The sequence below is a fragment of the Oryctolagus cuniculus genome, chromosome 10, assembly GCF_964237555.1.
Source record: "Oryctolagus cuniculus chromosome 10, mOryCun1.1, whole genome shotgun sequence".
Classification (NCBI taxonomy): Eukaryota; Metazoa; Chordata; class Mammalia; order Lagomorpha; family Leporidae; genus Oryctolagus; species Oryctolagus cuniculus.
The window spans coordinates 56020632-56044978 of record NC_091441.1 but is presented as its reverse complement, the minus strand read 5'-3'; the positions used below and the strand labels follow the sequence as shown (position 1 = coordinate 56044978).

The following is a 24347-nucleotide window of genomic DNA, read 5'->3' as shown; positions in this document are numbered from 1 at the left end:
ATCACCTTATTAAAAGTGACAAAAATCGAGGACTCAATTTCCTTCTGCTCGCACCTCTCCAAGCGCTGTAAAATTGCACTACGGCCCTCAACGCGCCCATTTCTGCTCCACGACAGCCCCACCTGTGCCCAGACCCCAATTGCCAACCCCAATTACTCCATGACCTTGGCCCCGAGCCACCCAAGCTGTAAACACGGGGAGATGCCCACAGCCCCGCGGCGCGCACTGCAGAGGCCTCCGGGCGCGGGCCAGGTCTGCGGGCGGCGGCGGGGGCAGGCGAGCACACCGCAGGAAGCGCGGCTCCGGGGCGAGCGGGGACGCCGGGGGCGGGGACCAGGCCCGGGGCTACCTGCCCCGCGCGGCGCAATGGCTGCACGCCACCTCGGGGGGCTCTGGAAGCCCCCACGGTCCCGAGCGCCTGCGGACACGGCCCCTGAGTAACCCCGACGGCCCAGGCGGCAGCGGCAGGTGATGCCGCGGCCGGCCGGCGAGCGCGCAGGTTAGCGCCTACCTCAGGCGACGGCGTCTCCGAGCCTCCCACCTCCCTCCCCGGGGCACGAGGAGCGGGGACCCCGGCCACGGGAAGAGGCGTGCGAGGCAGCGCGACCCAGAGGGTGGGACAGGAAAGCGAAAGCCGTCCGCTCTCCGCAGCAGCTGGCAAACCCGAGGTGCGGTCGTAAGCGGCGGGGCCGTCAGAGACGCTCGCGTACCTTTCTTTGCCTGGCCCGGGAGTCCAACTGCAGCCGGCAGATCGCCTCACATCCGGGTACCCGGAGACACTCAGCTGCTTCTGCCGCGACCGCCGCCTCCCCGCGGCGCAAACACCAAACTTCCGGCGACGACGGCGACGCCTCGCCCGTCAGATGGGAGTTACCTGTGACCGTCTTGGATGCGCTTGCGCAACGCTCCTCTTCAGCCCTAACCGGCTCAGCTGACGTGCCCAGAAGACGAAGATGGCCGCCACGCTCGGTGCGTGTCACGCAATTTTCACCCTGGCTCGGACGGCTGGGGCGTCGGGGAAAGGCGAGCCAGCGGCCATCCTTAGCGCAGGCGCGGTGGGAGGCCTCGCGTGTGCGCGTCTCCGCGGGTGGGCGCCCGGCGGAGAAGCGGCGGCGCCCCCTAGCGGCGGCCGCTGGTCCTCCCTGCTGTCATTTCCAGGATTAACACCAACAGGCCCCCAGCAATGGCGGAAAATGCCCTGTCGGCTTCGAGTCTTTTTATCTGCGGTGTCTTGTCCAAATGCTTTTTCATCTTCGATATGGGCCCGTGTAAGGAAGGCGCGCTGGGGTATCCGAAACTGAACTCCAGAGCCGCCAAAAAATTCAGGGCGTCACCCCCTCCTCGCGCGCGAGAGCACAAGAGCCTGCAAGAAATGGTAGAATGTGCCACTAGGGTTAGCCGGGGCGGATGTTCAGATAGGGCTTTGGCTCTTTGAAAGCTCGAGATGGAATCCAGGGTTTTGTCACTAGTTCTCACGCTGCTTTTGAATACACTTAAGGTGCTATTCTTTCCACGATTGCAGAATTGTGAGGATGGATGAATTGGTGCTTGTGCCATGCAGGAGAGACGAAGAATGGGTTCTCCCCAACTGCTTCTTTTTTGAAGCCGACTTCCAACCTAAATGTGCTCTCTGTCAAGCCTGGTTTTTTTCTAACATTTTCCACAAAATTGCCGTGAGCAGATTCGTTGAGATTTTATGGCTAGAGTGTTGATGGGTGAGGCCGTTCTTCACTTTACCCTGGGTTGAGTTAACTTGGCAAAGACCTGGTCACCGCCCCGACCTCCACCCCTAGTACCTCATAGTTGTCTAATGGCTAATATGCCAGATGGCTCCAATTGGGAAAAAGTCAGGAGTAAATTGCTAGCCTGCTTAAAGCTAATCATTTGCTTGTGGCTCTGACCCACCAGTTTGCTTTCACCTTTAGAGTATCAGAAATCTATGATTACTTTTCATTGGTTAACCACTTTATCTTTAGTAACTCACTTTCTGGCATAAATACACACAATGGGGATGTACAAGTTTCCAGTCCCATGAAACAGGTCTCTGCTCCTGAGTGACCTGTTCCACCCTATTGTATTAGCCTCCATCAGGAGCATAGGAGTCCTTACAAATGTCCGACACCGTAAGAAGTCATAAGAGTGTTTCAAAAAGGTCGTGCAACAATAAGATGGACAATGAATTTATTTTGAAGCAAAATATTTTTGAAATTCATGCATAGTTTTTTCATAATATATAATTACAATGTACAAGAGTACAAAACCTTTTTTTGTGCATGAGTTTCAAAGTTTTTGCACAAAAATAAACCTATCTTTTTAAGATTTATTTGTTTATTTGGAAGGCAAAAAACAGAGAGGGACAGAAAAAGATCTTTCATCCACTAGTTCACTCCCCAAATGGTCCTAACAGCTAGGTTGGGCCAGGCTGAAGCCAGGAGCCAGGAACTCCATCCTAGTCTCCCAGGTGGGTGGCAGGTACCAAAGTCCTTAAGCCATCTTCCTGTGTCTTCCAGGCACATTAGCAGGGGTCTGGATGGGAAGTAGAGCAGCCAGTACGATACTCCAGTACAGGATGCCAGCATTACAAGTGGTGGCTTAGCCAGCTGTGCCACAACACAGGCCCCAAAATAAACTCATCTTTTTAAAGTCCATTTCCCATGAACTTTTTGAAGTCACTTCATATGCATTTATTTTTGGTACATAAGTAATTTTATGTATAATTCATGTCTGAAACTTACTCTAGGTTTTCTTTTAAAAAACTAAAGTCACTTTCCTAAACATGCTATGAAAGAGTACAAATAGTTTGTGGGAAAAATAAATTTTCTTGAGTATTATCCTTTTGAATATTTTTCATTTCTGATTAATACTAGAGGTCTCAATTTGTAGATAGATTAAATCTTAATTATTCTGTAATACCAAACTTGGCAAAATTTGTTTTTCCTTCTAGAAGTTGGGTTCATTTCATTTCTTTGTGCACTAAAAAATAACCATGATCATCTGAACACATTTCTTCCTTGGCTTAGCTTTCACTCTCCTCCAGAAAAGAGTAAAGAAATTGGATTTTGGGGGGAGGAGGCATTTGTTGCAGTGGTTAGGATGATGCTTGGGACACCCACATCCTGTATCAAGGAGCCTGAGTTCATGTCCTAACCCTGCTTCTGATTCCAGTTTCCTGTTAATGTGCACTGTGGGAGGCAGCAGGTGATGGGTCCAGTAGTTGGATCTCTGCCATCCGTGTGGGAGACCTAATTGAGTTGTGACTCCTCACTTCAGCCTGGCTCAGCCTCAGCTGCTGTGAACACTTAATGAGTGAACCAGTGGATAGAAGATCTCTCACTCTCTTGCTCTCCCTCTCCTCAGATTAACTGAAAATCCTTTTTAAAAAATTTTAAAGCAACTTTTAAAATATTAAAAGAGTTTGGGTTTTGCAAATAATGGTTAATGAGAGACCTACCATTGACCTGATAGAGGAGTATAGCTCACAATTGAAAAAAAGAAAAAGTTTAATTTAGAAGGATTCTGGGAATAGCAAAACAATATTTTTTCTCAGAGAGCCCCTAGATAAGAAGACAGACTTTATGATACTTAGAAAAATAATGCTTAGGGGCCGGTGTCATGGCGCAGTAGGTTAATCCTCTGCCTGCAGTGCCAGCATCCTATATAGGCGCAGGTTCTAGTCCCGGCTACTCCTCTTCCGATCCAGCTCTCTGCTGTGGCGGCCTGGGAAAGTAGTGGAGGATAGCCCAAGTCCTTGGGCCCCTGCACCCATATGGGAGACGAGTAAGAAACACCTGGCTCCTGGCTTCGGATAGGCGCAGCTCCAGCAGTTGCGGCCATTTGGGGAGTGAAACAGTGGAAGGAAGACCTTTATTTCTGTTTCTCCCTCTCACTGTCTATAACTCTACTTCTCAAATAAATAAATAAAATCTTAAAAAAAAGTAATGCTTGATAATGCAAACAAAATATATCTTTTTTTACATTTGAAAATGACTGAAATCCAGCTAACACTTAACACAAGCAACACTTTTTTTAAAAAAATTATTTATTTGAAAGGCAGAGTTACAGAGAGGCAGAGAGAGAGGTCTTGCATCCTGGTGGTTCACTCCCCAAGTGGCTGCAATGGCCGGAGCTGCGCTGATCCAAAGCCAGGAGCCAGGAGCTTCCTCCAGGTCTCCCACGTGGGTGCAAGGGCCCAAGGACATGGGCCATCTTCTGCTGCTTTTCCAGGCCACAGCAGAGAGCTGGATTGAAAGTGGAGCAGCGGGAACTCAATCCAGTGCCCATATGGGATGCCAGCACTGCAGGTGGCAGCTTTACCCGCTATACCACAACACCAGCCCCTTCACAAATAATTTATTTGGAAGAAACATGCAAAGCACTATTCCAGAGGCTGGGGCTGTGCAGTGAACAGAACAGGCTTCACTCTCTGCTTGCAGATATTTTACACTCCCATGCCCTACAATGAGCAAATAAATGCTAAGAAGGAAACAGACATGCAAATAACTAACTGAGAGTTTGGGGGCCAGCACAAGAACACATGCAGAGGTTCTGTAACAGTCTGCCTGCTCCATTTGTTTCTCAGAAGGTGTTGCAGGACAGCTAGTCTTGAAGTTGTACTCAGAAGCAGCCAGACCTCCACTAACAAGGGAAGCTACAAGAAACTAGTCTCAGATTTTTGAGCCAACAATTTATAAAGATGTGTGTTCGTTGAACAAGAAGAGCCTCCTCTCCCCATTTTCTACATGCTGGATGCACACCTAACCTTCCATATGAAAGCTCTGGCCAGCTGTTTCTCTGGGAGGTAGTGTCTTTTTTGTTGTTGTTGTTGTTGTTGTTAATAAACATTTATTTTATTTATTTGAAAGGCAGAGTTACAGAGAAAGAAGGAGAGACAGAGAAAGAGATCTTCCATCTGCTGGTTCACTACCCAAATGGACACAACAGTTGGGGCTGGGCCAGTCCAAAGCCAGGAGTCCAGAGCTTCCTCTGGTCTCCCACATGGGTGTAGGGGCCCCAGCACTTGGTCCATCTTCTGCTGCTTTCCCAGGAACATTAGCAAGGAGCTACATTAGAAGTAGAGCAGCTAGGACTCAAACAGGCACCCATATGGTATGCCAGCATCACAGGCTACAGCTTAACCTGTTATGCCACAATGCCTCCCTAAGAGGTAGTTTCTTTGAGGAACTGTACCTTCCTGATGTCTCCTTTACTTGTCACAAATAAATAAGTAAATAAAACTTTCCTCTGAGCAATTCTTGCTTGAGGCTGACTATTCAGCAAAATCCCAAGCAAATGGACCCCTGTGTCTGTCTGTTAATAAATCAGACTTTATGTGATGATGGAAATAATTGATATCTGCACAATTCAAAAAGGTAGCTATAGCTACATATGGCTAATGAATACTTGTAACCGAGGAACTGAATTTTTAATTCTTTTAAATTTTAATTTAAATAACCACATCCTGGCATCATTTCTTATTTAGGGGCTCATTAGTATTATTGTGAGTTTGAATGTTTTTAAGAATTTATCTATTTTGTTTATTTGAAAGGCAGAGAGAGGGAGATGAGTGGGAGAGCAGAAAAGAAAGATAGCAAGAGCAACAGTGAGATAGAGAACCAAAGAGAGAGGTCTCCTATTTACTGGTCTACTCGCAAATGCCCTTAACAGCCAGAGCTGGGCCAGCCCAGAGCTGGGAGGCAGGAACTCAGTCTAGGGTTCTAACGTTCATGGAAGGAACCAAACCACTTGAATCATCCAAGGACACTGAATCAGGAGTGGGGCTGGAACTTGAAGGTTTCTTCCTTCCTTCCTTTTATTTTTATTTTTTTAAGATTTACTAATTTGAGAAACAGAGTTACAGAGAGGCAGAGGCAGAGAGAGAGAGAGAGAGAGAGAGAGGTCTTCTATCCGCTGGTTCACTCTCCAAATGGCTGCAATGGCTGAAGCTGGGCCGATTCGAAGCCAGGAGCCAGGAGGCAGGAGCTTCTTCTGGGTCTCCCACATGGGTGCAGGGACCCAAGGACTTGGGCCATCTTCTACTGTTTTCCCAGGCACATTAGTAGAGAGCTGGATCGGAAGTGGAGCAGCCGGGACTTAAACCAGGGTCCCTATGGGATGCCGGGCACTTCAGGTGGTGGCCACAGCACTGGCCTCCCATTTCTTTTTTAAAAAAATTCGATGTTTAGGCTGGTTTTTCTGGTTCTATGGACATTCCCAGTAGCTCCAGGAACTACTACCAATCTATTACATTCAAAAGGGAAGAACATTCTATGCAAAGGTCTGGTCGGATCAGTCCTAATGTGGACAAGTAAAGGAACCTGATCATTGACATAAAGGGTAGAGTCAGCTTCCTGAGGACCACGTGCGTCTCCAGAAGAATACTGAGAACTCTCGAGAAGAAAGGGGAGTAGAAGAGGTTGTGAGGACTGCTCACAAATATGCCTCATAGCTTTGCTACTCAAGTTGTGATCCATGGACTAGGGAAATCTTCAACTGAAGGCTTCTGGAAATGCAGAATTTCAGGCCCTACAACAACTGAACCAGAATTTTCATCTTCAAATTTCCTCAATGGGGCTGGTGGTGCGACATAGCGGGTAAAGCCGCCTCTACAACACCAGCATCCCACATGGGTGCCAGTTCAAGTCCCGGCTTGCTCCACTTCTGATCCAGCTCCCTGCTAAGGCACCTGGGAAAGCAGCGGAAGAGGGCCTAAGTGCTTGGGCCTCTGCACCCTTGTAGGAGACCTGGAGGAAGCTCTGGGCTCCTGGCTTCAGCCTGGCTCTGCCTTGGCTGCTGCAGCCACTTGGGGAAAAACGTATGGTTGGAAGATCTCTGACTCTCCCTCTTTCTCTGTTAACTCTGATTTTCAAAATAAATAAATCTTTATTTAAAAAATTCCTTGGGTCTGTCCTGTGCACATTAAAGTTTGATGAGCATTGCCTTACAACATCCTAGAGTTCTGGTGATCATGGATGAAGTTCAATCTAGATTTACAAATTAAAACCATAGTTTTGGAGGAGATCGCCCAGGCTAAAGGAGAAAGTTTTCCTAAAAAGGACTACAGCTGTAAGCCCTGAAGCATCCTGACACGTGTAAAGACTCAGAGGCCTAGACAGAACAGCTAGTGGGTTAGGGAGAAACCCAGAGTGCTTGGCCCGGGAAACAAAGGTAGAAGGTATTTCAAAACTGAAGTGTGTTGAATGTTACTGAGACGTTGAGTACGAGGAAAACAGACAACTGTGTCTCGGAAACATAATTCTGCAATTTTCTTCAGATTCATCAGTAATGCTAAATAAGGTTCTTGGTGTTGGACCAGAATTCGCAATAACCTGTGTTTCTCTCAAAACCGCTCTTTGTTCACGGAGGAAGTTGTATTTGGTGCTTCGCCAACGCGCCCCGCCGTGCCGAAGCGTGATGGCGACTGCTAATTGGATTTAACTGTTCAAATCGCCCTCTCCTTAGACAGACAGTCACGCCCTCAGCCTCTGCAATGCATACCTCCGGCAGCGAGGGGTCGCAGTCGCGCTCCCCTTGGCCGGAAGGCAAAGTGGCCCAGCAAGGCCTCGGCGTTTCCGCCGCACGTCCACAGTGCTCCGCGCGCTCGCTACGTCCGGAGCCCGTGGAGTAGGCGTTTCCGGCCATTCATACGCCTAGCCGGTCCTCGGTAGTTGCATTCTCTGCGTTATCGAGCAGAAAGGACGATTGCGCCGCTACGATGAAGCTCGTGAGGTGAGGAGGTGGCCGAGCGAGGCGGGGGCTGAGCCGTAAGGGTTCGGGCCGGGCTCGGGAAGCTGAGCGGTCCCGAGGCCGGAGGCGGGAAAGCCGCGTGCGCGCGGCCTGCTAACGGCCTGCGGCGCCCGCCGCGCGCGCCCCATCTTGGCCGCGGCTCCGGGTCGTGATCGATCGTTCTTCAGCCTCGCCTGTCTTCCAAGAGGCGGGCTTGAAGACCGAGCTGCGTCTTGTCACCTGCTGCCTTGGGGGCCTTGAAGGTGGCTTGGTCTCGCGTTAGTTACCCATTCTCATTGTGCGCATGGAGCTCCCGTGGGTCTGAAGACGGAGTTTATCATGGAAATAAGGAAGCCTACTTGCAGCATGTTTTAGATCAGAGAGGAACTAGTTTGCAAGTTGTGATTTTAAAGTTTTTGGTCTCTCTCGATGCTCCCTAGACTTTTGATCAGAAAAATCTCCCACTATGAGGCAAAAGCCAATACTTTTTGATTGTGGCTGGTTACACATAGCTGGTAATTCCTCCGGTTTCCTTTCTGCGATTGTGTTGCTTAGTTGAGCCTACTAAAGGATTGTTTATTGATGTTTGTAATTAGTTCCAAACTGCTTGCAGATAGGTTAGATTTTGGTGCTTTACATGGAGGCTGAGCCTGCAGCCCAGCGGTGGTTTCTGGTACTAAGCTAGCGGTTGGAAGTATTTGACGAGTTTCTTTCCTCCCAAGTCGAGACTGGCAGTGCTGACCAGTTATGGGGCACCTGTTACAGTTACTGTGTGCCGATAATAGAATTTTCTTAAAGGCAAGAATCCCTGCCTTGGAACTTTTTGTTTAGTGCTGAAGACAGATAAGTGGTTAACATCTAGTATGTTTGAAATACAGTTATACTTTATGGGTGGAGTTTGTAGAGAAGACATTTAATGTGAATGTTCATTCTTATTTGAATTATAACTTTGTATAACAGTCTCAGAACTCAGTGTATTTTTATATTTCTCCATACCTGCTCGTTTGAATCTTAATGAATTTTTTTTTTTTTTTTTTTTTTTTTTTTTTGTCACTGAAGATTCAGTTTGTCTCATTTGAAAATAGCACATGTTCTAGCAGAATTTCCCTGTAATTTTTAACGAGTGTGCTGAATCCCGTTCTGTGTCTTAGGTACTAGGTAGATACAAACCCTCTTGTGTCTTGCCTCAAGAAAATGGTTTGACTAATTAGTTTGTGTATGCTCATTGTATTTATTTCTGCATCTCAGTTGGTGGCATTATCATCCTTATCCTGTCACCCTAGCCAAAACCAGGGAGACAAACTTCACTTTCTTAAGTGAAGTTCAGTGTGTATTTCCTGAGAGTGGAAAAATTATACACTAGTGTAACCCAAACCCCTGCCATGGTAAAATACCAAAACCTCAAGAAGTTCCCTTAAGCTATCTCAAGTCAACTTTTAGCTCCACATCCACCAAAGCAATGTGTTTCTTCCACTGTAGTTTTGCCTGCAGTAGAATTTATTCTTTGGAATAAAAAAAGACTATATGTCTTTTTTATGTTTGCTTAAGATTTCTTAGCATGCTCCTGAGATTCATCAACATTTAGTTTTGCTTTTTGTTACTTTAAAGATTTGTTTATTTAAAACAAGGCAGAGCAACACAGAGAAGTGCCTCCCAACTGCTGATTCGCTTTCTAAGTGCCACAACAGCCCAGGCTGGGCCAACTGAAACCAGGAGCCAGGGATTCTGTCTGGGTCTCACACGTGGGTGACAGGGGCCCCAAACACTCTGGCCATCTTGGGTTGTTTTCCTAGGTGCATTAGCAGAGAGCTGGATCAGAAGTAGAGCAGCTGGTACAACAACCTGCACTCTGTTACGGAATATAGGAAGCTGTCCCAAGTAAAGGGTTAACCTGCTGAGTGCCGCCCACCCCCAGTATTTAAAAAAAAAAATTTAATTGTAGGATAGTAGTCCAATTGTATGTTTTAAAATGATATGTTTTGTTTAAAGCTGTTTTGAACATCCTTATGCAAATCTCTGTATACATAGCTTTGATTTTTCTTGGGTAAATACTTAGGAGTAGACATGCAGAATCCTACATAGGGTATACTTAGGAGCAGACATGCAGAATTCTACATAGGGTAAGGATATGTTTAACTTCATAAGAAATGCCCTACCATTTTTCAAAGTGCTTGTACCATTTTAAACTTCTAATAGCAATATGTTAGACTTCCAATTGCTCCACTTCCTCACCAGCATTTGTTGTTGTCAATCTGCTTAATTTTATGGATTTTAGTGGGTATATGGTAGTGTTTCCTTAAGTTTTAGTTTGTATTTTTCTAATGACTAATGCTTATTAGCTATTTGCACATCTGTTGTGATGTTATGTTTGAATCTGTTGTTTATTTTGATGGTTTCTTTTTATTACTGGGTTGTTACAATTCTGTATATCCTGGATACCAGTCCTTTGTCATATACGTATGTATATATATTTTTAAGATTTATTTTTTATTTATTTGAAAGAGAGCGAGATCTTCATTCGCTGGTTCACTTCCCAACTGACCACAACAGCTAGGGCTGGGTCAGGCTGAAGCCAGGAGCCCAGAGCGTCTGCTGGGTCTCCCATGTGGGTGGCAGGGGCCCAAGCACTTGGGCCATCTTTTGCTGCTTTCTCAGGCGCATTAAGCAGGTAACTAGGTCCAAAGAGGAGCGGCCAGGTCTTGAACCGGTGCCCATATGGGAAGCTGGTGTCAAAGGCAGAGGCTTAACCTACTATGCCAAAACACTGGGCCCTGTCAGATATATTTTATCCCAATTGGTGGTTTACTAGTTCATTTTGTTAATTTGTGTGTGTGTGTGTGTGAGAGAGAGAGAGAGAGAGTGAGTGAGTGAATGTCTTTTTAAAGATTTATTTATTTGAAAGAGTTACAGAGAGAGAGCTCTTTCTTCTTCATCCGCTGGTTCACTCCCCAAGTGGTGTGACACCGTGGCTGGGCCAGGCTGAAGCCAGGAGCCAGGAACTCCATCTGAGTCTTGCACATGGGTGACAGGGGCCCAAGTACTTGAGCCACCATTTGCTGTTTCTCAGGCTCATTAGCAGGGAGCTGAATCCGGAAAAATGAAGCAGCTGAGACTCGAACTGGTATCCATGTGAAATATCAGCATCGTAGCAGCAGCTTAACCCACGTGCCTCAGCGCTGGCTCCAATAGTGTCTTTTTTTTTTTTTTCTTTTTCTTTTTTAAAGAGTTTATTTATTTGAAAGTCAGAGCCACATAGAGAAGGAGAGGCAGAGAGAGAGAGAGGTCTTCCATCCACTGGTTCACTCCCCAATTGGCCACAACTGCCGGAGCTGTGTTGATCCGAAGCCAGGAGCTTCTTCCAGGTCTCCCAGGTGGGTGCAGGGGCCCAAGGACCTGTGCCATTTTCCACTGTTTCCCAGGCCATAGCAGAGAGCTGGATAGGAAGTGGAGCAGCTGGGACTTGAACTGGTGTCCATATGTGATTCCAGCACTGCAGGTGGCAGCTTTACCCACTATGCCACAGAACCGGCCCCTCCAGTAGTTTCTTTTCTTTTTTATTTATTTATTTTTGACAGGCAGAGTTAGTGAGAGAGAGAGACAGAAAGGTCTTCCTTTTTCCGTTGGTTCACCCCCCCCCCAAATGGCCACTACGGCCGGCGCGCTGCGCTGATCCAAAGCCAGGAGCCAGGTGCTTCCTCCTGGTCTCCCATGCAGGTGCAGGGCCCAAGCACTTGGGCCATCCTCCACTGCCTTCCTTGGCCACAGCAGAGAGCTGGACTGGAAGAGGAGCAACCGGGACAGAACTGGCGCCCCAACTGGGACTAGAACCCGGGGTGCCAGTGCCACTGGTGGAGGATTAGCCTAGTGAGCTGTGCAGCCGGCCCAGTAGTGTCTTAATGAGCAGTTTGTTTTGAGGAAGTCTTAATTTATCAGCTTTATCTTCTTTGTACTTTCAGAGAAACTTCTGTCTGCTCAAATCATGAAGATATTCTCCTACTTTTTTCAAAAAGCTTTATAGTTCTAATTTTTTGTGTCTAGGTTTATGATCTCTTGTATTTTGGTAAGTGGTGTGAGTTACCAGTCTAAGTGCAGTTTTATTATATGAATTTCCAGTTATTCCAGCATCACCTGTTGAAAAATTTACCTTTTCCCATATAACCAGTTTGACACCTTTGTAGAAAATCAGATCTGTAAATACAGGTCTGTTTCTGGGCTATCTATTTAGTTTCATCTATCTATTATTCGTATTTCTTGATTACTGTAGCTTTATCTTACACTACTCTAGCCACCTAATTTGTCTTCCTAGAAATTGTGCTTTTGCTTAAATCCACGTTTTTGAATATCTGCCTTAAGTTCTCTTTAAAATGTGAATTATAGGAGTAGGATGTTGGCTTAATGGTTAAGGTGCCCAAGGGTTTGCTACCTGGCACCACACCTGGTGCCAGCTTCCTGCTAATACAGACCCTGGGGAAGGAACAGATAGCTCAAGGATATGGGTTCCTGCCACCCATGTGGGAGGTCTGGATTGAGTGAGGGCCCAGTGTGGGCATGTGGGATGTGAACCAATGGATGGTAGTGCGTATTTGTTCTCTGTCCCTTCTCCCCTTCCTCCCTCCTCTCAAATAATTTTTAAAAATATGAACTATCACCGTAGGATGCTACTTCATCGATGAAAACTTTCCAGCAGCTCTCCTAAAGGAATTCTTTAACAGTGTGGGGGTCTTTGGAAGGAAGCTGCTTAATTCGTTACGCATTTTTAAAAAATATTTATTTACTTATTTAAAAGTCAATGTTACAGAGAGACATGGGGAAAGAAGGAGGTTCTTGGTCCATCTTCTGCTTTTCCCAGGCCATCAGCAGGGACTTAGATCTGAAATGGAGCAGCCAGGACATAGACTGCTGCCCATATGGGATTGCTGGCGTTGTAGGGGCAGCTTTACCTGCTGTGCCACAATGCAAGCCCCACTCATTTTTCTTTAAATATTCCATCAGTAGTACCTGTAATTCCTCTGAAAGTGCTGTTTCTTACTACTAAGTGTTCTGATTTAATTTTGTTGTGTATTTTCAATTTTCCTTAATAAAAGTCCACTAAGATCTGACTCCCTCTTTCCTGTGTTGTGTTATGTTCCTGGTACACCTTTGTATATATCCATGGCATTCTACAATTTATAGTCACTTTAAAATACCTTTTACCCATCTGACATTCCTACTAGACTTGGAACTCCTTGAGGCTTAACTCATTTTAAATCCTCGTTACCAAGCACAGGGACAGACCAAAGAAACATCCTTGTACATGCTGAAATATATTTTAATTTTTTCAGAGGTCTGTTTTATGTTGTTTTCCCTTTATTTCCATGTCAAAGATTGCTTAATTTCAAAGGTATTTTAGTTTTAGCTTGATCCTGCCTACTTCCAAAAACAGTTTGAATAATCTTTATAGTAAAAGTTTTACTGAGTAAGCTAATTACAATAAAAGATAAAAATCTGATCGTGGAAGGAAACTGTTAGATTAAAATCTTAAGGTAATATAGTTATTTTTTTGTTTCACTTTTTTTTTGACAGGCAGAATGGACAGTGAGAGAAAGAGAGAGAGAGAGAGAGAGAGAGAGAGAAAGGTCTTTCTTTTGCCATTGGTTTACCCTCCAATGGCTGCTGCAGCTGGCGCACCACACTGATCCAAAGGCAGGAGCCAGGTGCTTCTCCTGGTCTCCCATGGGGTGCAGGGCCCAGGGACTTAGGTAGGCCATCCTCCACTGCACTCCCGGGCCATAGCAGAGAGCTGGCCTGGAAGAAGGGCAACCAGGACAGAATCCGACGCCCCAACCGGGACTAGAACCCTGTGTGCTGGCGCCGCAGGCGGAGGATTAACCTATTGAGCCATGGCGCCGGCAAGGTAATATAGTTATAAATAATTAAATTTATAGCTAGACATTGTGGGACAGTGAGTTAATGAGTTAAGGTGTTGCTTGGGATACCCATATCCCATATTGGAGTCCTGTTTCAGTCCTGGCTATTCCACTTCTGACCCAGTTTCCTGCTAGTGTGCCTGGGAAAGCTGCTGGTGACGACTCAAGTATTGGAGTTCCTGCCAAACCACCTGGGAGACCCAGGTGAAGTTCCTGGTTGCTGACTTTGTCTTGGCACAACCCCAGCTATTGTGGCCATTTGGGGAGTGAACCACCAGATGAAGATCTCTTCCCTTCTTTCTCTCTGTTCCTATGCCTTTGAAATAAGTAAATCTTTTAAAAATTAAATTTAGTACTAGATTAAATCTGGTGAAAGCATTAACAATTCTTTGAAAGCAACATTTTTTTCTGATATCAGACATGAAAAGTTTCAACTCATGGATCTTTACATGAGAACAGATGAAGTTTTTTTTTTTTTTTTAAGATTTATTTGAAATGCAGAGTAATAGAGATGTAGATATATATTTCATCTGCTGGTTCACTCCCAAATGGCTGCAACTGCCAGGACTGGGCAAGGCCAGAGCCAGGAGCTTTCTTCCAGTATCTTATGTGGGTGCAGGGGCTGAAGCACTTGGGCTATTTTCCACCACTTTTTCCAGGCACATTAACGAGGAGCTGGATGGGAAGTGGAGCAGGCTGGACTCCAACTGGCGCCCATACAGGATGCTTGTGTTACAGGCTGCAGCTTAATCAGCTATACCATAACACCTGCCCCAACAGATGAACTTTCTAAGGCGGGGTTTAATATAGCCCATTACCTCCTTTGTAATGGCTGTCTATACCACTTAAAAAGTTGGTGTTTTATGGTTGCTTCTCTTTGATTATTGAAATATTCAGCCCACATTATTCAGTGCCCATTAAAATCTGGGATTAGACATGAGATGTTGTGATCCTTACCCTCAAAAAGAGTCTTGTGGGGAAGAATAAGTGTTCCTACATGAGCCATTAAGTGTAATCTATTGCCATGTATGATGGGATCTACAAAGTATTATGAAATTTTGAATCTGTACCCTGTTAGATGATATTGTGATTATTATTTTCTTGGATGTGATTGTGGAATTATGATTATGTGGGAGAATGTCCTCATTAGGAAATAGATACTGAAGTGTCATAAATGCCTGCAGTTTATTACAGATGATAAGGTGATGATACTGTGAAAGTCTGTAATGATGTGTGTTTAGAAAGGCTGAATAGGGGAATAATGGCAACAGTTTAGTAATTTGTGAGCCCTTCAACTTTTTCTCCTCTAAAATAGATCATAATAAAAATAAAAAGAGAACAAGATTCTAAATGAAATGAGAAACAATGGACTATTCTGTTTATATATATGTTTTTTTAAAATAATATGAATCATAGGATTTATTTTTTAAGATTTTAATTATGTATTTGAAAGAGTTAAGAGAGACAGAGAGAGGCCAGCGCCGCGGCTCACTAGGCTAATCCTCCGCCTTGCGGCGCCGGCACACTGGGTTCTAGTCCCGGTTGGGGCGCTGAATTCTGTCCCAGTTGTCCCTCTTCCAGGCCAGCTCTCTGCTGTGGCCAAGGAAGGCAGTGGAGGATGGCCCAAGTGCTTGGGCCCTGCACCCCATGGGAGACCAGGAGAAGCACCTGGCTCCTGGCTTCGGATCAGCACGGTGCGCCGGCCGCAGTGCACCAGCCGTGGCGGCCATTGGAGGGTGAACCAACCGCAAAGGAAGACCTTTCTCTCTGTCTCTCTCACTGTCTACTCTGCCTGTCAAAAAAAAAAAAAAAAAGTGGAGGAGATGGGACTAGAACTGGCGCCCATATGGGATGCCAGTACTGCAGGTGGCAGCTTTACCTGCTATGCCACGATGCTGGCACCTCATTATATATTTTTTAAACATAAAGTCTTATTTATTTTCATGTTATTTGAATGACAGAGAAACATAGCAGAGATCTCTGTCTACTGGTTTCCTCCCCAAATGCTTGAAACACCTGAAACTGGGCCAGGCCAAAGCCAGGAACTCAGTTCAAGTCTCCCATATGGATGGTAGCTGTGACCGAAGTACTGAAGCCATCATCTGTTGCCTCCCATTGTTCACATTAGCAAGAAACTGAAATTAGTAGCAGAACTGGGATTTGAGCTCTGGCATTCCATTAAAGGATATGGACATTCCAAGCAGTGTCTTAACTATATGCATTTATATCTTATTAAGGTAACTGGTTATCCAGTTGTGGAAAACAATAAGTCAGATTTACTTCATGCTGCATAGAAAAAGAAATAAATTTCAGGTGCATGAAAGCTCTAAAAATAACATAAACCATTGTTTCTGCAGTTTTGGCCCAGAAAACATCATCCTGAACAAAGCACATACCCCAGAAGCATTGCTAGATTTAACAATATAACCCTGAGGCTTTTTTTTTTTTTCTTATTTATTTATTTGAAAAGCAGAGTTAGAGATGATGAGAGAATCTTTCATCTGCTTGTTCACTTCGCAATTCTTGATTTCTTTTTTATGGCTTATAATGAGTCTAGGATCTTATCTGTGTTTGAAGCTAATCTGTATAATGAGAATTTTATGAGATTTTTGAGAATCAGGAATGCCCAAATGATAATTTGTTAGTATTATTAGGTTCCTTCATAAATGAATGTTAAAAGTAAAAACCATTGATTGTGTTCTAATTATTTTTATAGATTTTTGATGAAATTGAGTCATGAAACTGTAACCATTGAATTGAAGAATGGAACACAGGTCCATGGAACAATCACAGGTATGGAGATTGATGACTTTATAACACTTATTCTTCATCTCTTAAACATGAAAACCAGAATTCATTTTACTTTTAATTATAGTACAGATCCTTATTTTTTGGTATGAATTATTTAATTGACTTTTTACTTTACATACTTGCTCTACAACCAAACCAAATTACCTAGTTTATCCTATTTTCTTGCTTTTATGCCTTTGCTTGTGTATTTCTTTTCCTTGAATGTTAATTGTTCCAAAATGCATTTGAAACTTTTTTTTTTTATTAGAATTTGTGGTTCCTATTCTTGAAGGCAAGAAGCAGGGCTATATTATGTGTCTAACTCATTGTCTTAATAATATTGTGTATTTCATATTTAATGTCTACTTCAGTTCTTTGCTTATAGTAGATATTCCAGGAAGTTGTAAAATTTCAAAAGAATTGAGAGAAAACTGTCTTTATTTGTGCCCCACTCTGAAATATTTAAATTCTAAGTTTATATGTAATTTTTAAAAAAGATTTACTTTATTTATTTGAAAGAAAGTTACAGAGACAGACAGATCCTCCATCTGCTGGTTCATTCCCCAAATGGCCACAACAGCCAGGGCTGGGCCAGGCCAAACCCAAGGGCCGGGAACTTCTTCCAGATTTCCCACATGGGTGCGGGGACCTGAGCACTTGGGTCTTCCTCCACTGCCTTCCCTGATTTCAGTACCTAGCTCTGGCTCATGACTTCAGCTTCCAGCTAATGCAGACCCTGGCAGGCCACAATGCTAGCTCAAGTAATTGGGTTCCTGTCATTCACATGGAAGACCTGGGCTGAGTTCCCAACTCCTGCCTTTGGCTTTAGCTTCAGCTGCAGCCATTGTGGGCATTTGGGGAGTGAATCAGCAGATGGGAGCTCTATCTTTCTTTGCTTCTCAAATAATAGTTGTTTTTAAAAGGTTAGTTAAAAATGCACTCTAAATTCCTACTAATAAATGCTACAGTAAATATAAGACTTTGAAAACAAAAGTAAGGGGGCTGGCGCTGTGGCGCAGCAGGTTAACACGCCTGGCCTGAAGCGCCAGCATCCCATATGGGCGCCCGTTCGAGACCTGGCTGCTCCACTTCCTGTCCAGCTCTCTGCTGTGACCTGGGATGCAGTAGAAGATGGCCCAAGTCCTTGGGCCCCTGCACCCGCATGGGAGACCCCGAGGAGGCTCCTGGCTCCTGGCTTTGGATTGGCGCAGCTCTGGCCATTGCGGCCAATTGGGGAGTGAACCATCGGATGGAAGTGTGGGGAGCAACTGGGAGCAACTCGGACTAGACTAAGTTACTGGAATTAAGACTTATTCTATGCATCTGCTTTCCCACAATATGGCGCTGAGAAGGGAAACAGCTTCTACTCAGCTGCCTCCAGTTCAACCAATAAACTGTGGGACCTGCTCCTGATTGGAGGAGAGCAGCGTACTCGGCGTGTGGGTAGCAGAGTTGGGATTGGTGGAAGGACTATAAAGGAGGAGAGAGACAACATGCACCAGGAACATCTATGGGGAACATCTAAGGGGAACATCTAGCTGAAGGAACACCTGTGCAGCCCCCGAGAAGAGCCGGCCGGCGGTGTGCCGCTCCCCTGCGGAAGTGGGGAATGTGGCCAGGGGGAACTGCCCTTCCACGGAGGTGGAAGGGATAGTAGCCAACCCGGGAAGAACCAGCAGCAAACCCGGGGAGGGCCGAGCAGACGAAAGAACAGCGCAGGGTCTTGTGTCGTTCCTCCACGAAGAGGGGGAGCGACATAATGGTGCCGTGACTCGGATATGAAGCCTAGGCAGGGTTTAGTGTCGTTCCTCCACGAAGAGGGGGAGCGACAGGAAGATTTCTCTCTCACCCGCGCTCGCTCGCGCGCGCTCTCTCTCTCTCTCTCTGCCTCTCCTCTCTGTGTAACTCTGACTTTAAGTAAAATAAATAAATCTTTAAAAAAAGAAAAGTGAGAATAGTAGGGCAGACTTTGTGGCACAGTGGGTTAAACTACCTCTTGGGACTGATTCAAATCCTAGTCCAATCTAGCTTCCTACTGATGCTTATTCTGGGAGGCAGCAGATGATACGTCAAGTGTTTGAGTACCTGCTGCCCACATGGGAGACCTAGAAATTCCAGGTCCCCAGCTTTGGCCTGGCCCTGCCCTGCTGTTTTGGGTGTTTGGGGAATCAAACTGCAGGTGGAGAATCTCTCTGTCTCTGTTGCTGTGCCTTTCAAACAAATAAATTTACATTTTTTTTTAAAAGTGAGGATAACATGGTGGAATGCAATATAATGAAGTTATGGGGACAATATATGACACTTTTTTTTTTTTTTTTTTTTAAAGAATCTTGCCATAAATACTTGGCCAAACCTAAGATAGGAGGAGGATCCTTGGGTTGGTGGGCATAAAGCATGTGTAACAGGCAGGTTTCCACCAGGCTTTCTTCATTCACTTCTGCAAATGTAACTGGCAAAACCTCTAGGAAGGAATGAATACAGACTTAGGCTGACATTCCTCCTCCATTTACCCATTGCATATGTGCTAATTTGTGTTATGGAAACTTCCTTTGTAGCAAATGGTTCTCATCTGTAATATAGTATTTACCATGGCTTCATAGATTAATTGGTTGCCTTCCTTTTCGCGCTAGTAATTGTCCTGCTTTTTCCCTTCCAGGTGTAGATGTCAGCATGAATACGCATCTTAAAGCCGTGAAGATGACCCTGAAGAACAGAGAACCTGTACAGCTGGAAACACTGAGTATTCGAGGGAATAACATTCGCTATTTTATTCTACCGGACAGTTTACCTCTGGATACACTACTTGTGGATGTTGAACCCAAGGTGAAATCTAAGAAAAGGGAAGCTGGTAAGTTCGAGGGATTATATATGCTTTTGTGAATGGTGTACTTATACTCTATTCAGAATACAAATATTTGGCAACAGCACAGGAGGTTTTGTTGTTTTTTAGAATTTTCTTGTCATGTGTGCATCTGTTTATTGTAGCTCCTGATATTACTGTAAAAAAGATTGGTATTTTTATTTCCTGTTTTCTAGTACATGACCTGGTTCCCATTCTTGCCACTTTAGAAGATTTACAGATTGACTCTATTCCTGATATTATGAAATTCCTTAAAGATTTGGCATAGGGTTCTCTTGCCATCACCTCCGATCTTTTCTCCTTTTCTCCCCTTCCATTTTGTTGCTCTGGGTAGTAGACAGACTCCCCCCCCCCCCCCCCCCCCGGCAGAGTTAGTGAGAGAAAGAGAGAGAGAGAGAAAGGTCTTCCTTCCGTTGGTTCACCCCCCAAATGGCCGCTACGGCCGATGTGCTGCAGCCGGTGCACAGTGCCAATCCAAAGTCAGGAGCCAGGTGCTTCCTCCTGGTCTCCCATGCAGGTGCAGGGCCCAAGCACTTGGGCCATCCTCCACTGCACTCCCGGGCCATAGCATTGGGCTGGCCTGGAAGAGGAGCAACCGGGACAGAAATCGGCGCCCTGACCGGGACTAGAACCTGGGGTGCTGGCACCGCAGGTGGAGGATTAGCCTAGTGAGCGCGGCGCCGGCCAGGCAGACCATTCAGTGTGGATATTCTTGCTCTTTATAGCCAAGAAACTTATTGTTTAACTTTGGTAATTTCTTCCCTTTTGCTTGCCCTTTTATTTTTCCCCTTAAAAAGCTCCAGAGATTTTTGTTTGTTTGTTTGTTTTGTTTTTATTTGACAGGCAGAGTTAGACAGTGAGAGAGAGAGAAAGGTCTTCCTTCCGTTGGTTCACCCCCCAAATGGCTGCTATGGCTGGCACGCTGCGCTGATCCGAAGCCAGGAGCCGGGTGCTTCTCCTGGTCTCCCATGAGGGTGCAGCAGGGCCCAAACACTTGGGCCATTCTCCACTGCCTTCCCGGGCCACAGCAGAGAGCTGGACTGGAAGAGGAGCAACCGGGATAGAATATGGCGCCCTGACTGGGACTAGAACCCGGTGTGCCGGTGCCGCAGGCAAAGGATTAGCCTATTGAGCCATGGCGCTGGCCATCCTCCCTTTTGCTTGCCCTTCTTTAATGGTTGGACCTTACGGATGCTGATTTCTTTTTTCCTCTCGTTTTTTTTTCTCTGCCTTCTGGACCTTATTTTCCAGTCTAACACATACTTAATTTTCAAAGCTCTTTGTTCATTTAATTATTTTTAGAAGAATCCTGTTCTTGTTTTTATGAATGCAATATTTTTTTTCACTAATAGGATATTCCAGTTCTTTTTTTTTATTTGTTCTTGGTATTGTTTTCTCTATTTGGTTTATCTGTTCTTTAACATTAAATGTTTGCTTAAGTATCTTGAGAGCTTTGGCTGTCCATTGTTTAATGAGGACCCTGAAAAGGGAAGTTTGAGGAGGCGGCTGGGCTTCATATCTAATGGATATCCCTCTAGAGTTTAGTGAGTTGCTCTCTTTCCTAAGAAGACCCAGAATTTCAGGAACTGGAAGTCTTTTTGTAGATCTGGTTTTCCCAGGAAAAGATTATATTTGCCTACCTTGGGAAATAGAGATCTGGTAGCCAGTAGTGCAGGTGCAAGACAGGAGAAAGGGTCTGGATATTTTACAGGTAGTCACTCAGCTGATTAGGATGACAGGAATAGTCATCGGATGGATTCAAGTCCTAGATTATGATTGTGTCAAGTGTCTTCTAAGGTTCTGTGGTTGTTATTTGATGTAATACATTTAAATGTTCTCAATTTTCAATGCATTTGCTTGGATTCTACTTCGTAACCAAAAATCTAGCACATGGTATCCACACTGAGAGATTTGATGCAATTTCTCTTCCATCTTGTATGAAGTTTGTATCACTTGCATTTTATTTTGTAATGAATTTGAGAAATGATACAAAGAAAAAAATGTTTTTTAGAAGATTTATTTGTTTAAAAGGAGAGTTACAGAGAGAGAGATCTTCCATTTACCATCACTCCCTAGATGGCCACAGTGGCCATGGCTGAGCCAGGCTGAAGTCAGGAGCCTGGAACTCCATCCAGGAGTGTGCTGCTAGTGGAGATCTCTAAAGAGAGTGTGAGAGTAAATGGTGTTCTTATGTTCAGGTCACCATACTGCCATACATACCATAATTTAACTTGCTTTCCTTTGCTTTGCTTTCAGTTGCAGGAAGAGGCCGAGGCCGGGGTAGAGGAAGAGGACGTGGCCGTGGCAGAGGAAGAGGGGGTCCCAGGCGATAATGTCTCTCAAGATTATTGTTTCAGAGTGATGAGTGATTCGGGATTTCTTTTGTACAGGCTTTGTTTGTTTATGTCACTTTTTAATAAACATAAATGTTGGGCAGAATTGTCTATTGACTGTATCACATTGAGGTTTTAGTAGTTTCATATTCATGAAGTTGCCCTGTGAGACCTAAGCATTTCTTAGATAGTTCCCTTCTTTGATGATCAGACTTTAATTTTTTAAGTACAGTTTTTCTATTATGAATATATATATATAGAAAGAGAGCAACCACGTACCTTTTTACTTCACATGCTCTGAATATGTATTTTGTTACTTTACTCTTGACTCCTGTCTGTGGAACCTACCTATAGGTGAAACCATAAATTCTTTTTGATACTGTAGAAACTCAAGTCATTATGCTGGCGCCATGGCTCACTTGGCTAATCCTCCGCCTGCGGCGCCAGCACCCCGGGTTCTAGTCCCAGTCAGAGTGCTGGATTCTGTCCTGGTTGCTCCTCTTGCAGTCCAGCTCTCTGCTGTGGCCCGGGAAGGCAGTGGAGGATGGCCCAAGTGCTTGGGCCCTGCACCCACATGGGAGACTAGGAGGAAGCACCTGGCTCCTGGCTTCAGATCGGCGCAGCACACCGGCCGTAGCGGCCATTTGGGGGGTGAACCAACAGAAGGAAGACCTTTCTCTCTCTCTAACTCTGCCTGTAAAAAAAAAAAAAAAAAAAAAGGAAAAGAAAAAACTCAAGTCATTATAGAATAGGGGCTAACATTCATTCTGCTTTTCTGAGTTTCACTCTTCGGAGACTTGGATACCTGGTAAAAGGTGGTAATCATCTTTGAATCAGGAGTCATTGATTGTGTTGTCATAGATAATGTTTTTTGTTTTTGTTTCTTTAGTTTTCTAGAAGGTTCTGAATAGAACATAGTTTTATGTGCCTCTGAGTTGAAACTGCAGCTAATATTCAGTAGATTATCAGTTATGAGCAATAATGAAACCTGTTGATGTGGAGGCACCTAAGTGGCTCCCCTTTCCAGCACTTTTTCAAGGAGTCCTTAAAAACAGAAGGGAGAAAAATCTTTATTTGACAGCAAAATGATTTTTTTCCTATTATTAAGGATTTAATTGGTTAAGCTTAGAGAAAAATGCTTCTTGGTGTGTATAATTCCTTGTAAAGCTTACTACCATTTGTTTATATGTTAAGAAAAAACCTTACTTGAGGCATTTGGGGAGCCTAAATCTACATTTCTGCTGTTATCTAAAAGTTTAGGCCTTGGGGGAAGGTTATATACAATTAAGTGATAGCAAGGAGATGGTGTGTGTGTGTTTTTTTTAAAAGTTACCATAAATCTTGTCATAAATATTTAAAGGTATCCACTCTCATCAAGTAAATTTAAATATTTCTTGATTATTCCACAATTGACTGTCTGTTCTCTTGTTCATAAGTCATAAAAGTTAACCCGTAGTGAATTACCTGTTTTATTACAGATCAGCCAGTTTGAATACAAATTCTTTGATCCAAAAAAGAATGTATAAAGTTAATAATTAAGACAACTTTATATGAATATTCAAGTTGAACTGGCATGGGCAAAATACAACCAGTATGTAATTTTTCTCTGCATCTTTTGTAAATTTAGAAGTTGAGGGAATAAATATCTGGATCTTACTCTTTCCCTTCTTCTGGTCTTGTTGGTGCTCCTCTTGGTTGTACCTAAGCAGAAGGCAAAGGAGCTCTGGCATGCAGCAGGCTGGAAGGTTTGAAGGGGTTGAACCGAGAAGACCTGCACAAGTGGTAAACAAACATGGTTGGCTCCTGTACTCTCAGAGCTTATAGACTAAAACGGAAGCAAAGACAAAATAATATTTGATGGTTTTTATCAAAGATGTAAAATTTGACGTTTAATTACAAATTGTGAGCACTCTGATGAAACTATTTCAAATTATGTCCATTTTTTAAAAAAAATTTATTTGAAAGGCAGAATGACACAGAGAGAACCTCCATTCACTGATTCACTCCCCAGTGGCCACAATAGCCAGGACTGGGTCAGGGCAAAGCCAGGAGCTGGGAACTCTGCTTCTCCCACTTGGGTGGTAGGTGCCCAAGCAATTGTGCTATTATCAGCTGCCTTTCCATTAGCAGGAAACTGGGTTGGAAGTGGTGGAACCAGGACCACCCAACACTTCAGTATGGGCTCCCAGCATTGCAGGCTGTGGCCTAAAGCTTTGGGCCACAGCACCAGTCCTGAAAACTCCGTTAGCTTTAAAAGCAATATGTATTGACAGCTTATATTGATTATAAGTCAAATGTCATATAACCGTTTTAAAATATTTTATTGTGTTTAGGATTTCAGTGTGAAATCAGTCTAGTAGTAGTATAAATGCAAGAATAGGCCGGCGCTGTGGCTCACTAGGCTAATCCTCTGCCTGCGGCGCTAGCACCCCAGGTTCTAGTTCCGCGGGGCGCCGGATTCCGTCCTGGTTGCCCCTCTTCCAGTCCAGTTCTCTGCTATGGCCAAGGAGTGCAGTGGAGGATGGCCCAAGTCCTTGGGCCCTGCACCCGCATGGGAAACCAGGAGAGTACCTGGCTCCTGGCTTCGGATCAGCGCGATGTGCCGGCCGCAGTACACTGGCTACAGCGGCCATTGGAGGGTGAACCAACGGTAAAGGAGGACCTTTCTGTCTCTCTCTCACTGTCCATTCTGCCTGTCAGAAAATACAACAACAACAACAAAAAACTATAATGAGT

General features: G+C 44.7%; 2 protein-coding genes across 11 annotated transcripts in view; one reads left to right on the top strand and one right to left on the bottom strand.

Annotated features, from left to right (window-relative positions):
* Positions 1 to 1054, bottom strand: part of ESCO1 (establishment of sister chromatid cohesion N-acetyltransferase 1) — a 71671-nt gene extending 70617 nt beyond the window's left edge. For 3 of the 7 annotated variants that reach the window (XR_011379405.1, XM_051852065.2, XM_051852068.2), the window contains exon 1: positions 711 to 968. The gene's annotated coding sequence lies outside the window, so the exon portion shown is untranslated. Of the gene's footprint in view, positions 1 to 511 lie in introns of all 7 variants that reach the window. The other 4 variants (XR_011379406.1, XM_017344066.3, XM_051852066.2 and 1 more) reach the window with 3 other exon arrangements.
* On the top strand, positions 819 to 21714 carry SNRPD1 (small nuclear ribonucleoprotein D1 polypeptide). 4 transcript variants are annotated; one of them, XM_070050401.1, is made up of 4 exons: positions 819 to 969; positions 16345 to 16421; positions 19075 to 19266; positions 21535 to 21714. In XM_070050401.1, the coding sequence occupies exons 2-4, from the start codon at positions 16352 to 16354 to the stop codon at positions 21609 to 21611; spliced, it is 339 nt and encodes a 112-aa protein (XP_069906502.1). In that variant the 5' UTR covers positions 819 to 969; positions 16345 to 16351; the 3' UTR covers positions 21612 to 21714. The 4 variants fall into 4 exon arrangements, with proteins under 4 accessions (XP_069906502.1, XP_008259353.1, XP_008259354.1 ...); XM_008261131.3 differs by lacking the exon at positions 819 to 969 and adding an exon at positions 7519 to 7725; XM_008261132.4 differs by lacking the exon at positions 819 to 969 and adding an exon at positions 7812 to 7985.
* Positions 21715 to 24347: the final 2633 nt, after the last annotated feature.

Excerpts from the sequence above, each read along its gene's own strand:
- SNRPD1 (XM_008261131.3), top strand. Across the intron at positions 16,422-19,074 it reads GGTCCATGGAACAATCACAG|GTGTAGATGTCAGCATGAAT; the intron begins GTATGGAGATTG and ends TTTCCCTTCCAG. Across the intron at positions 19,267-21,534 it reads ATCTAAGAAAAGGGAAGCTG|TTGCAGGAAGAGGCCGAGGC; the intron begins GTAAGTTCGAGG and ends CTTTGCTTTCAG.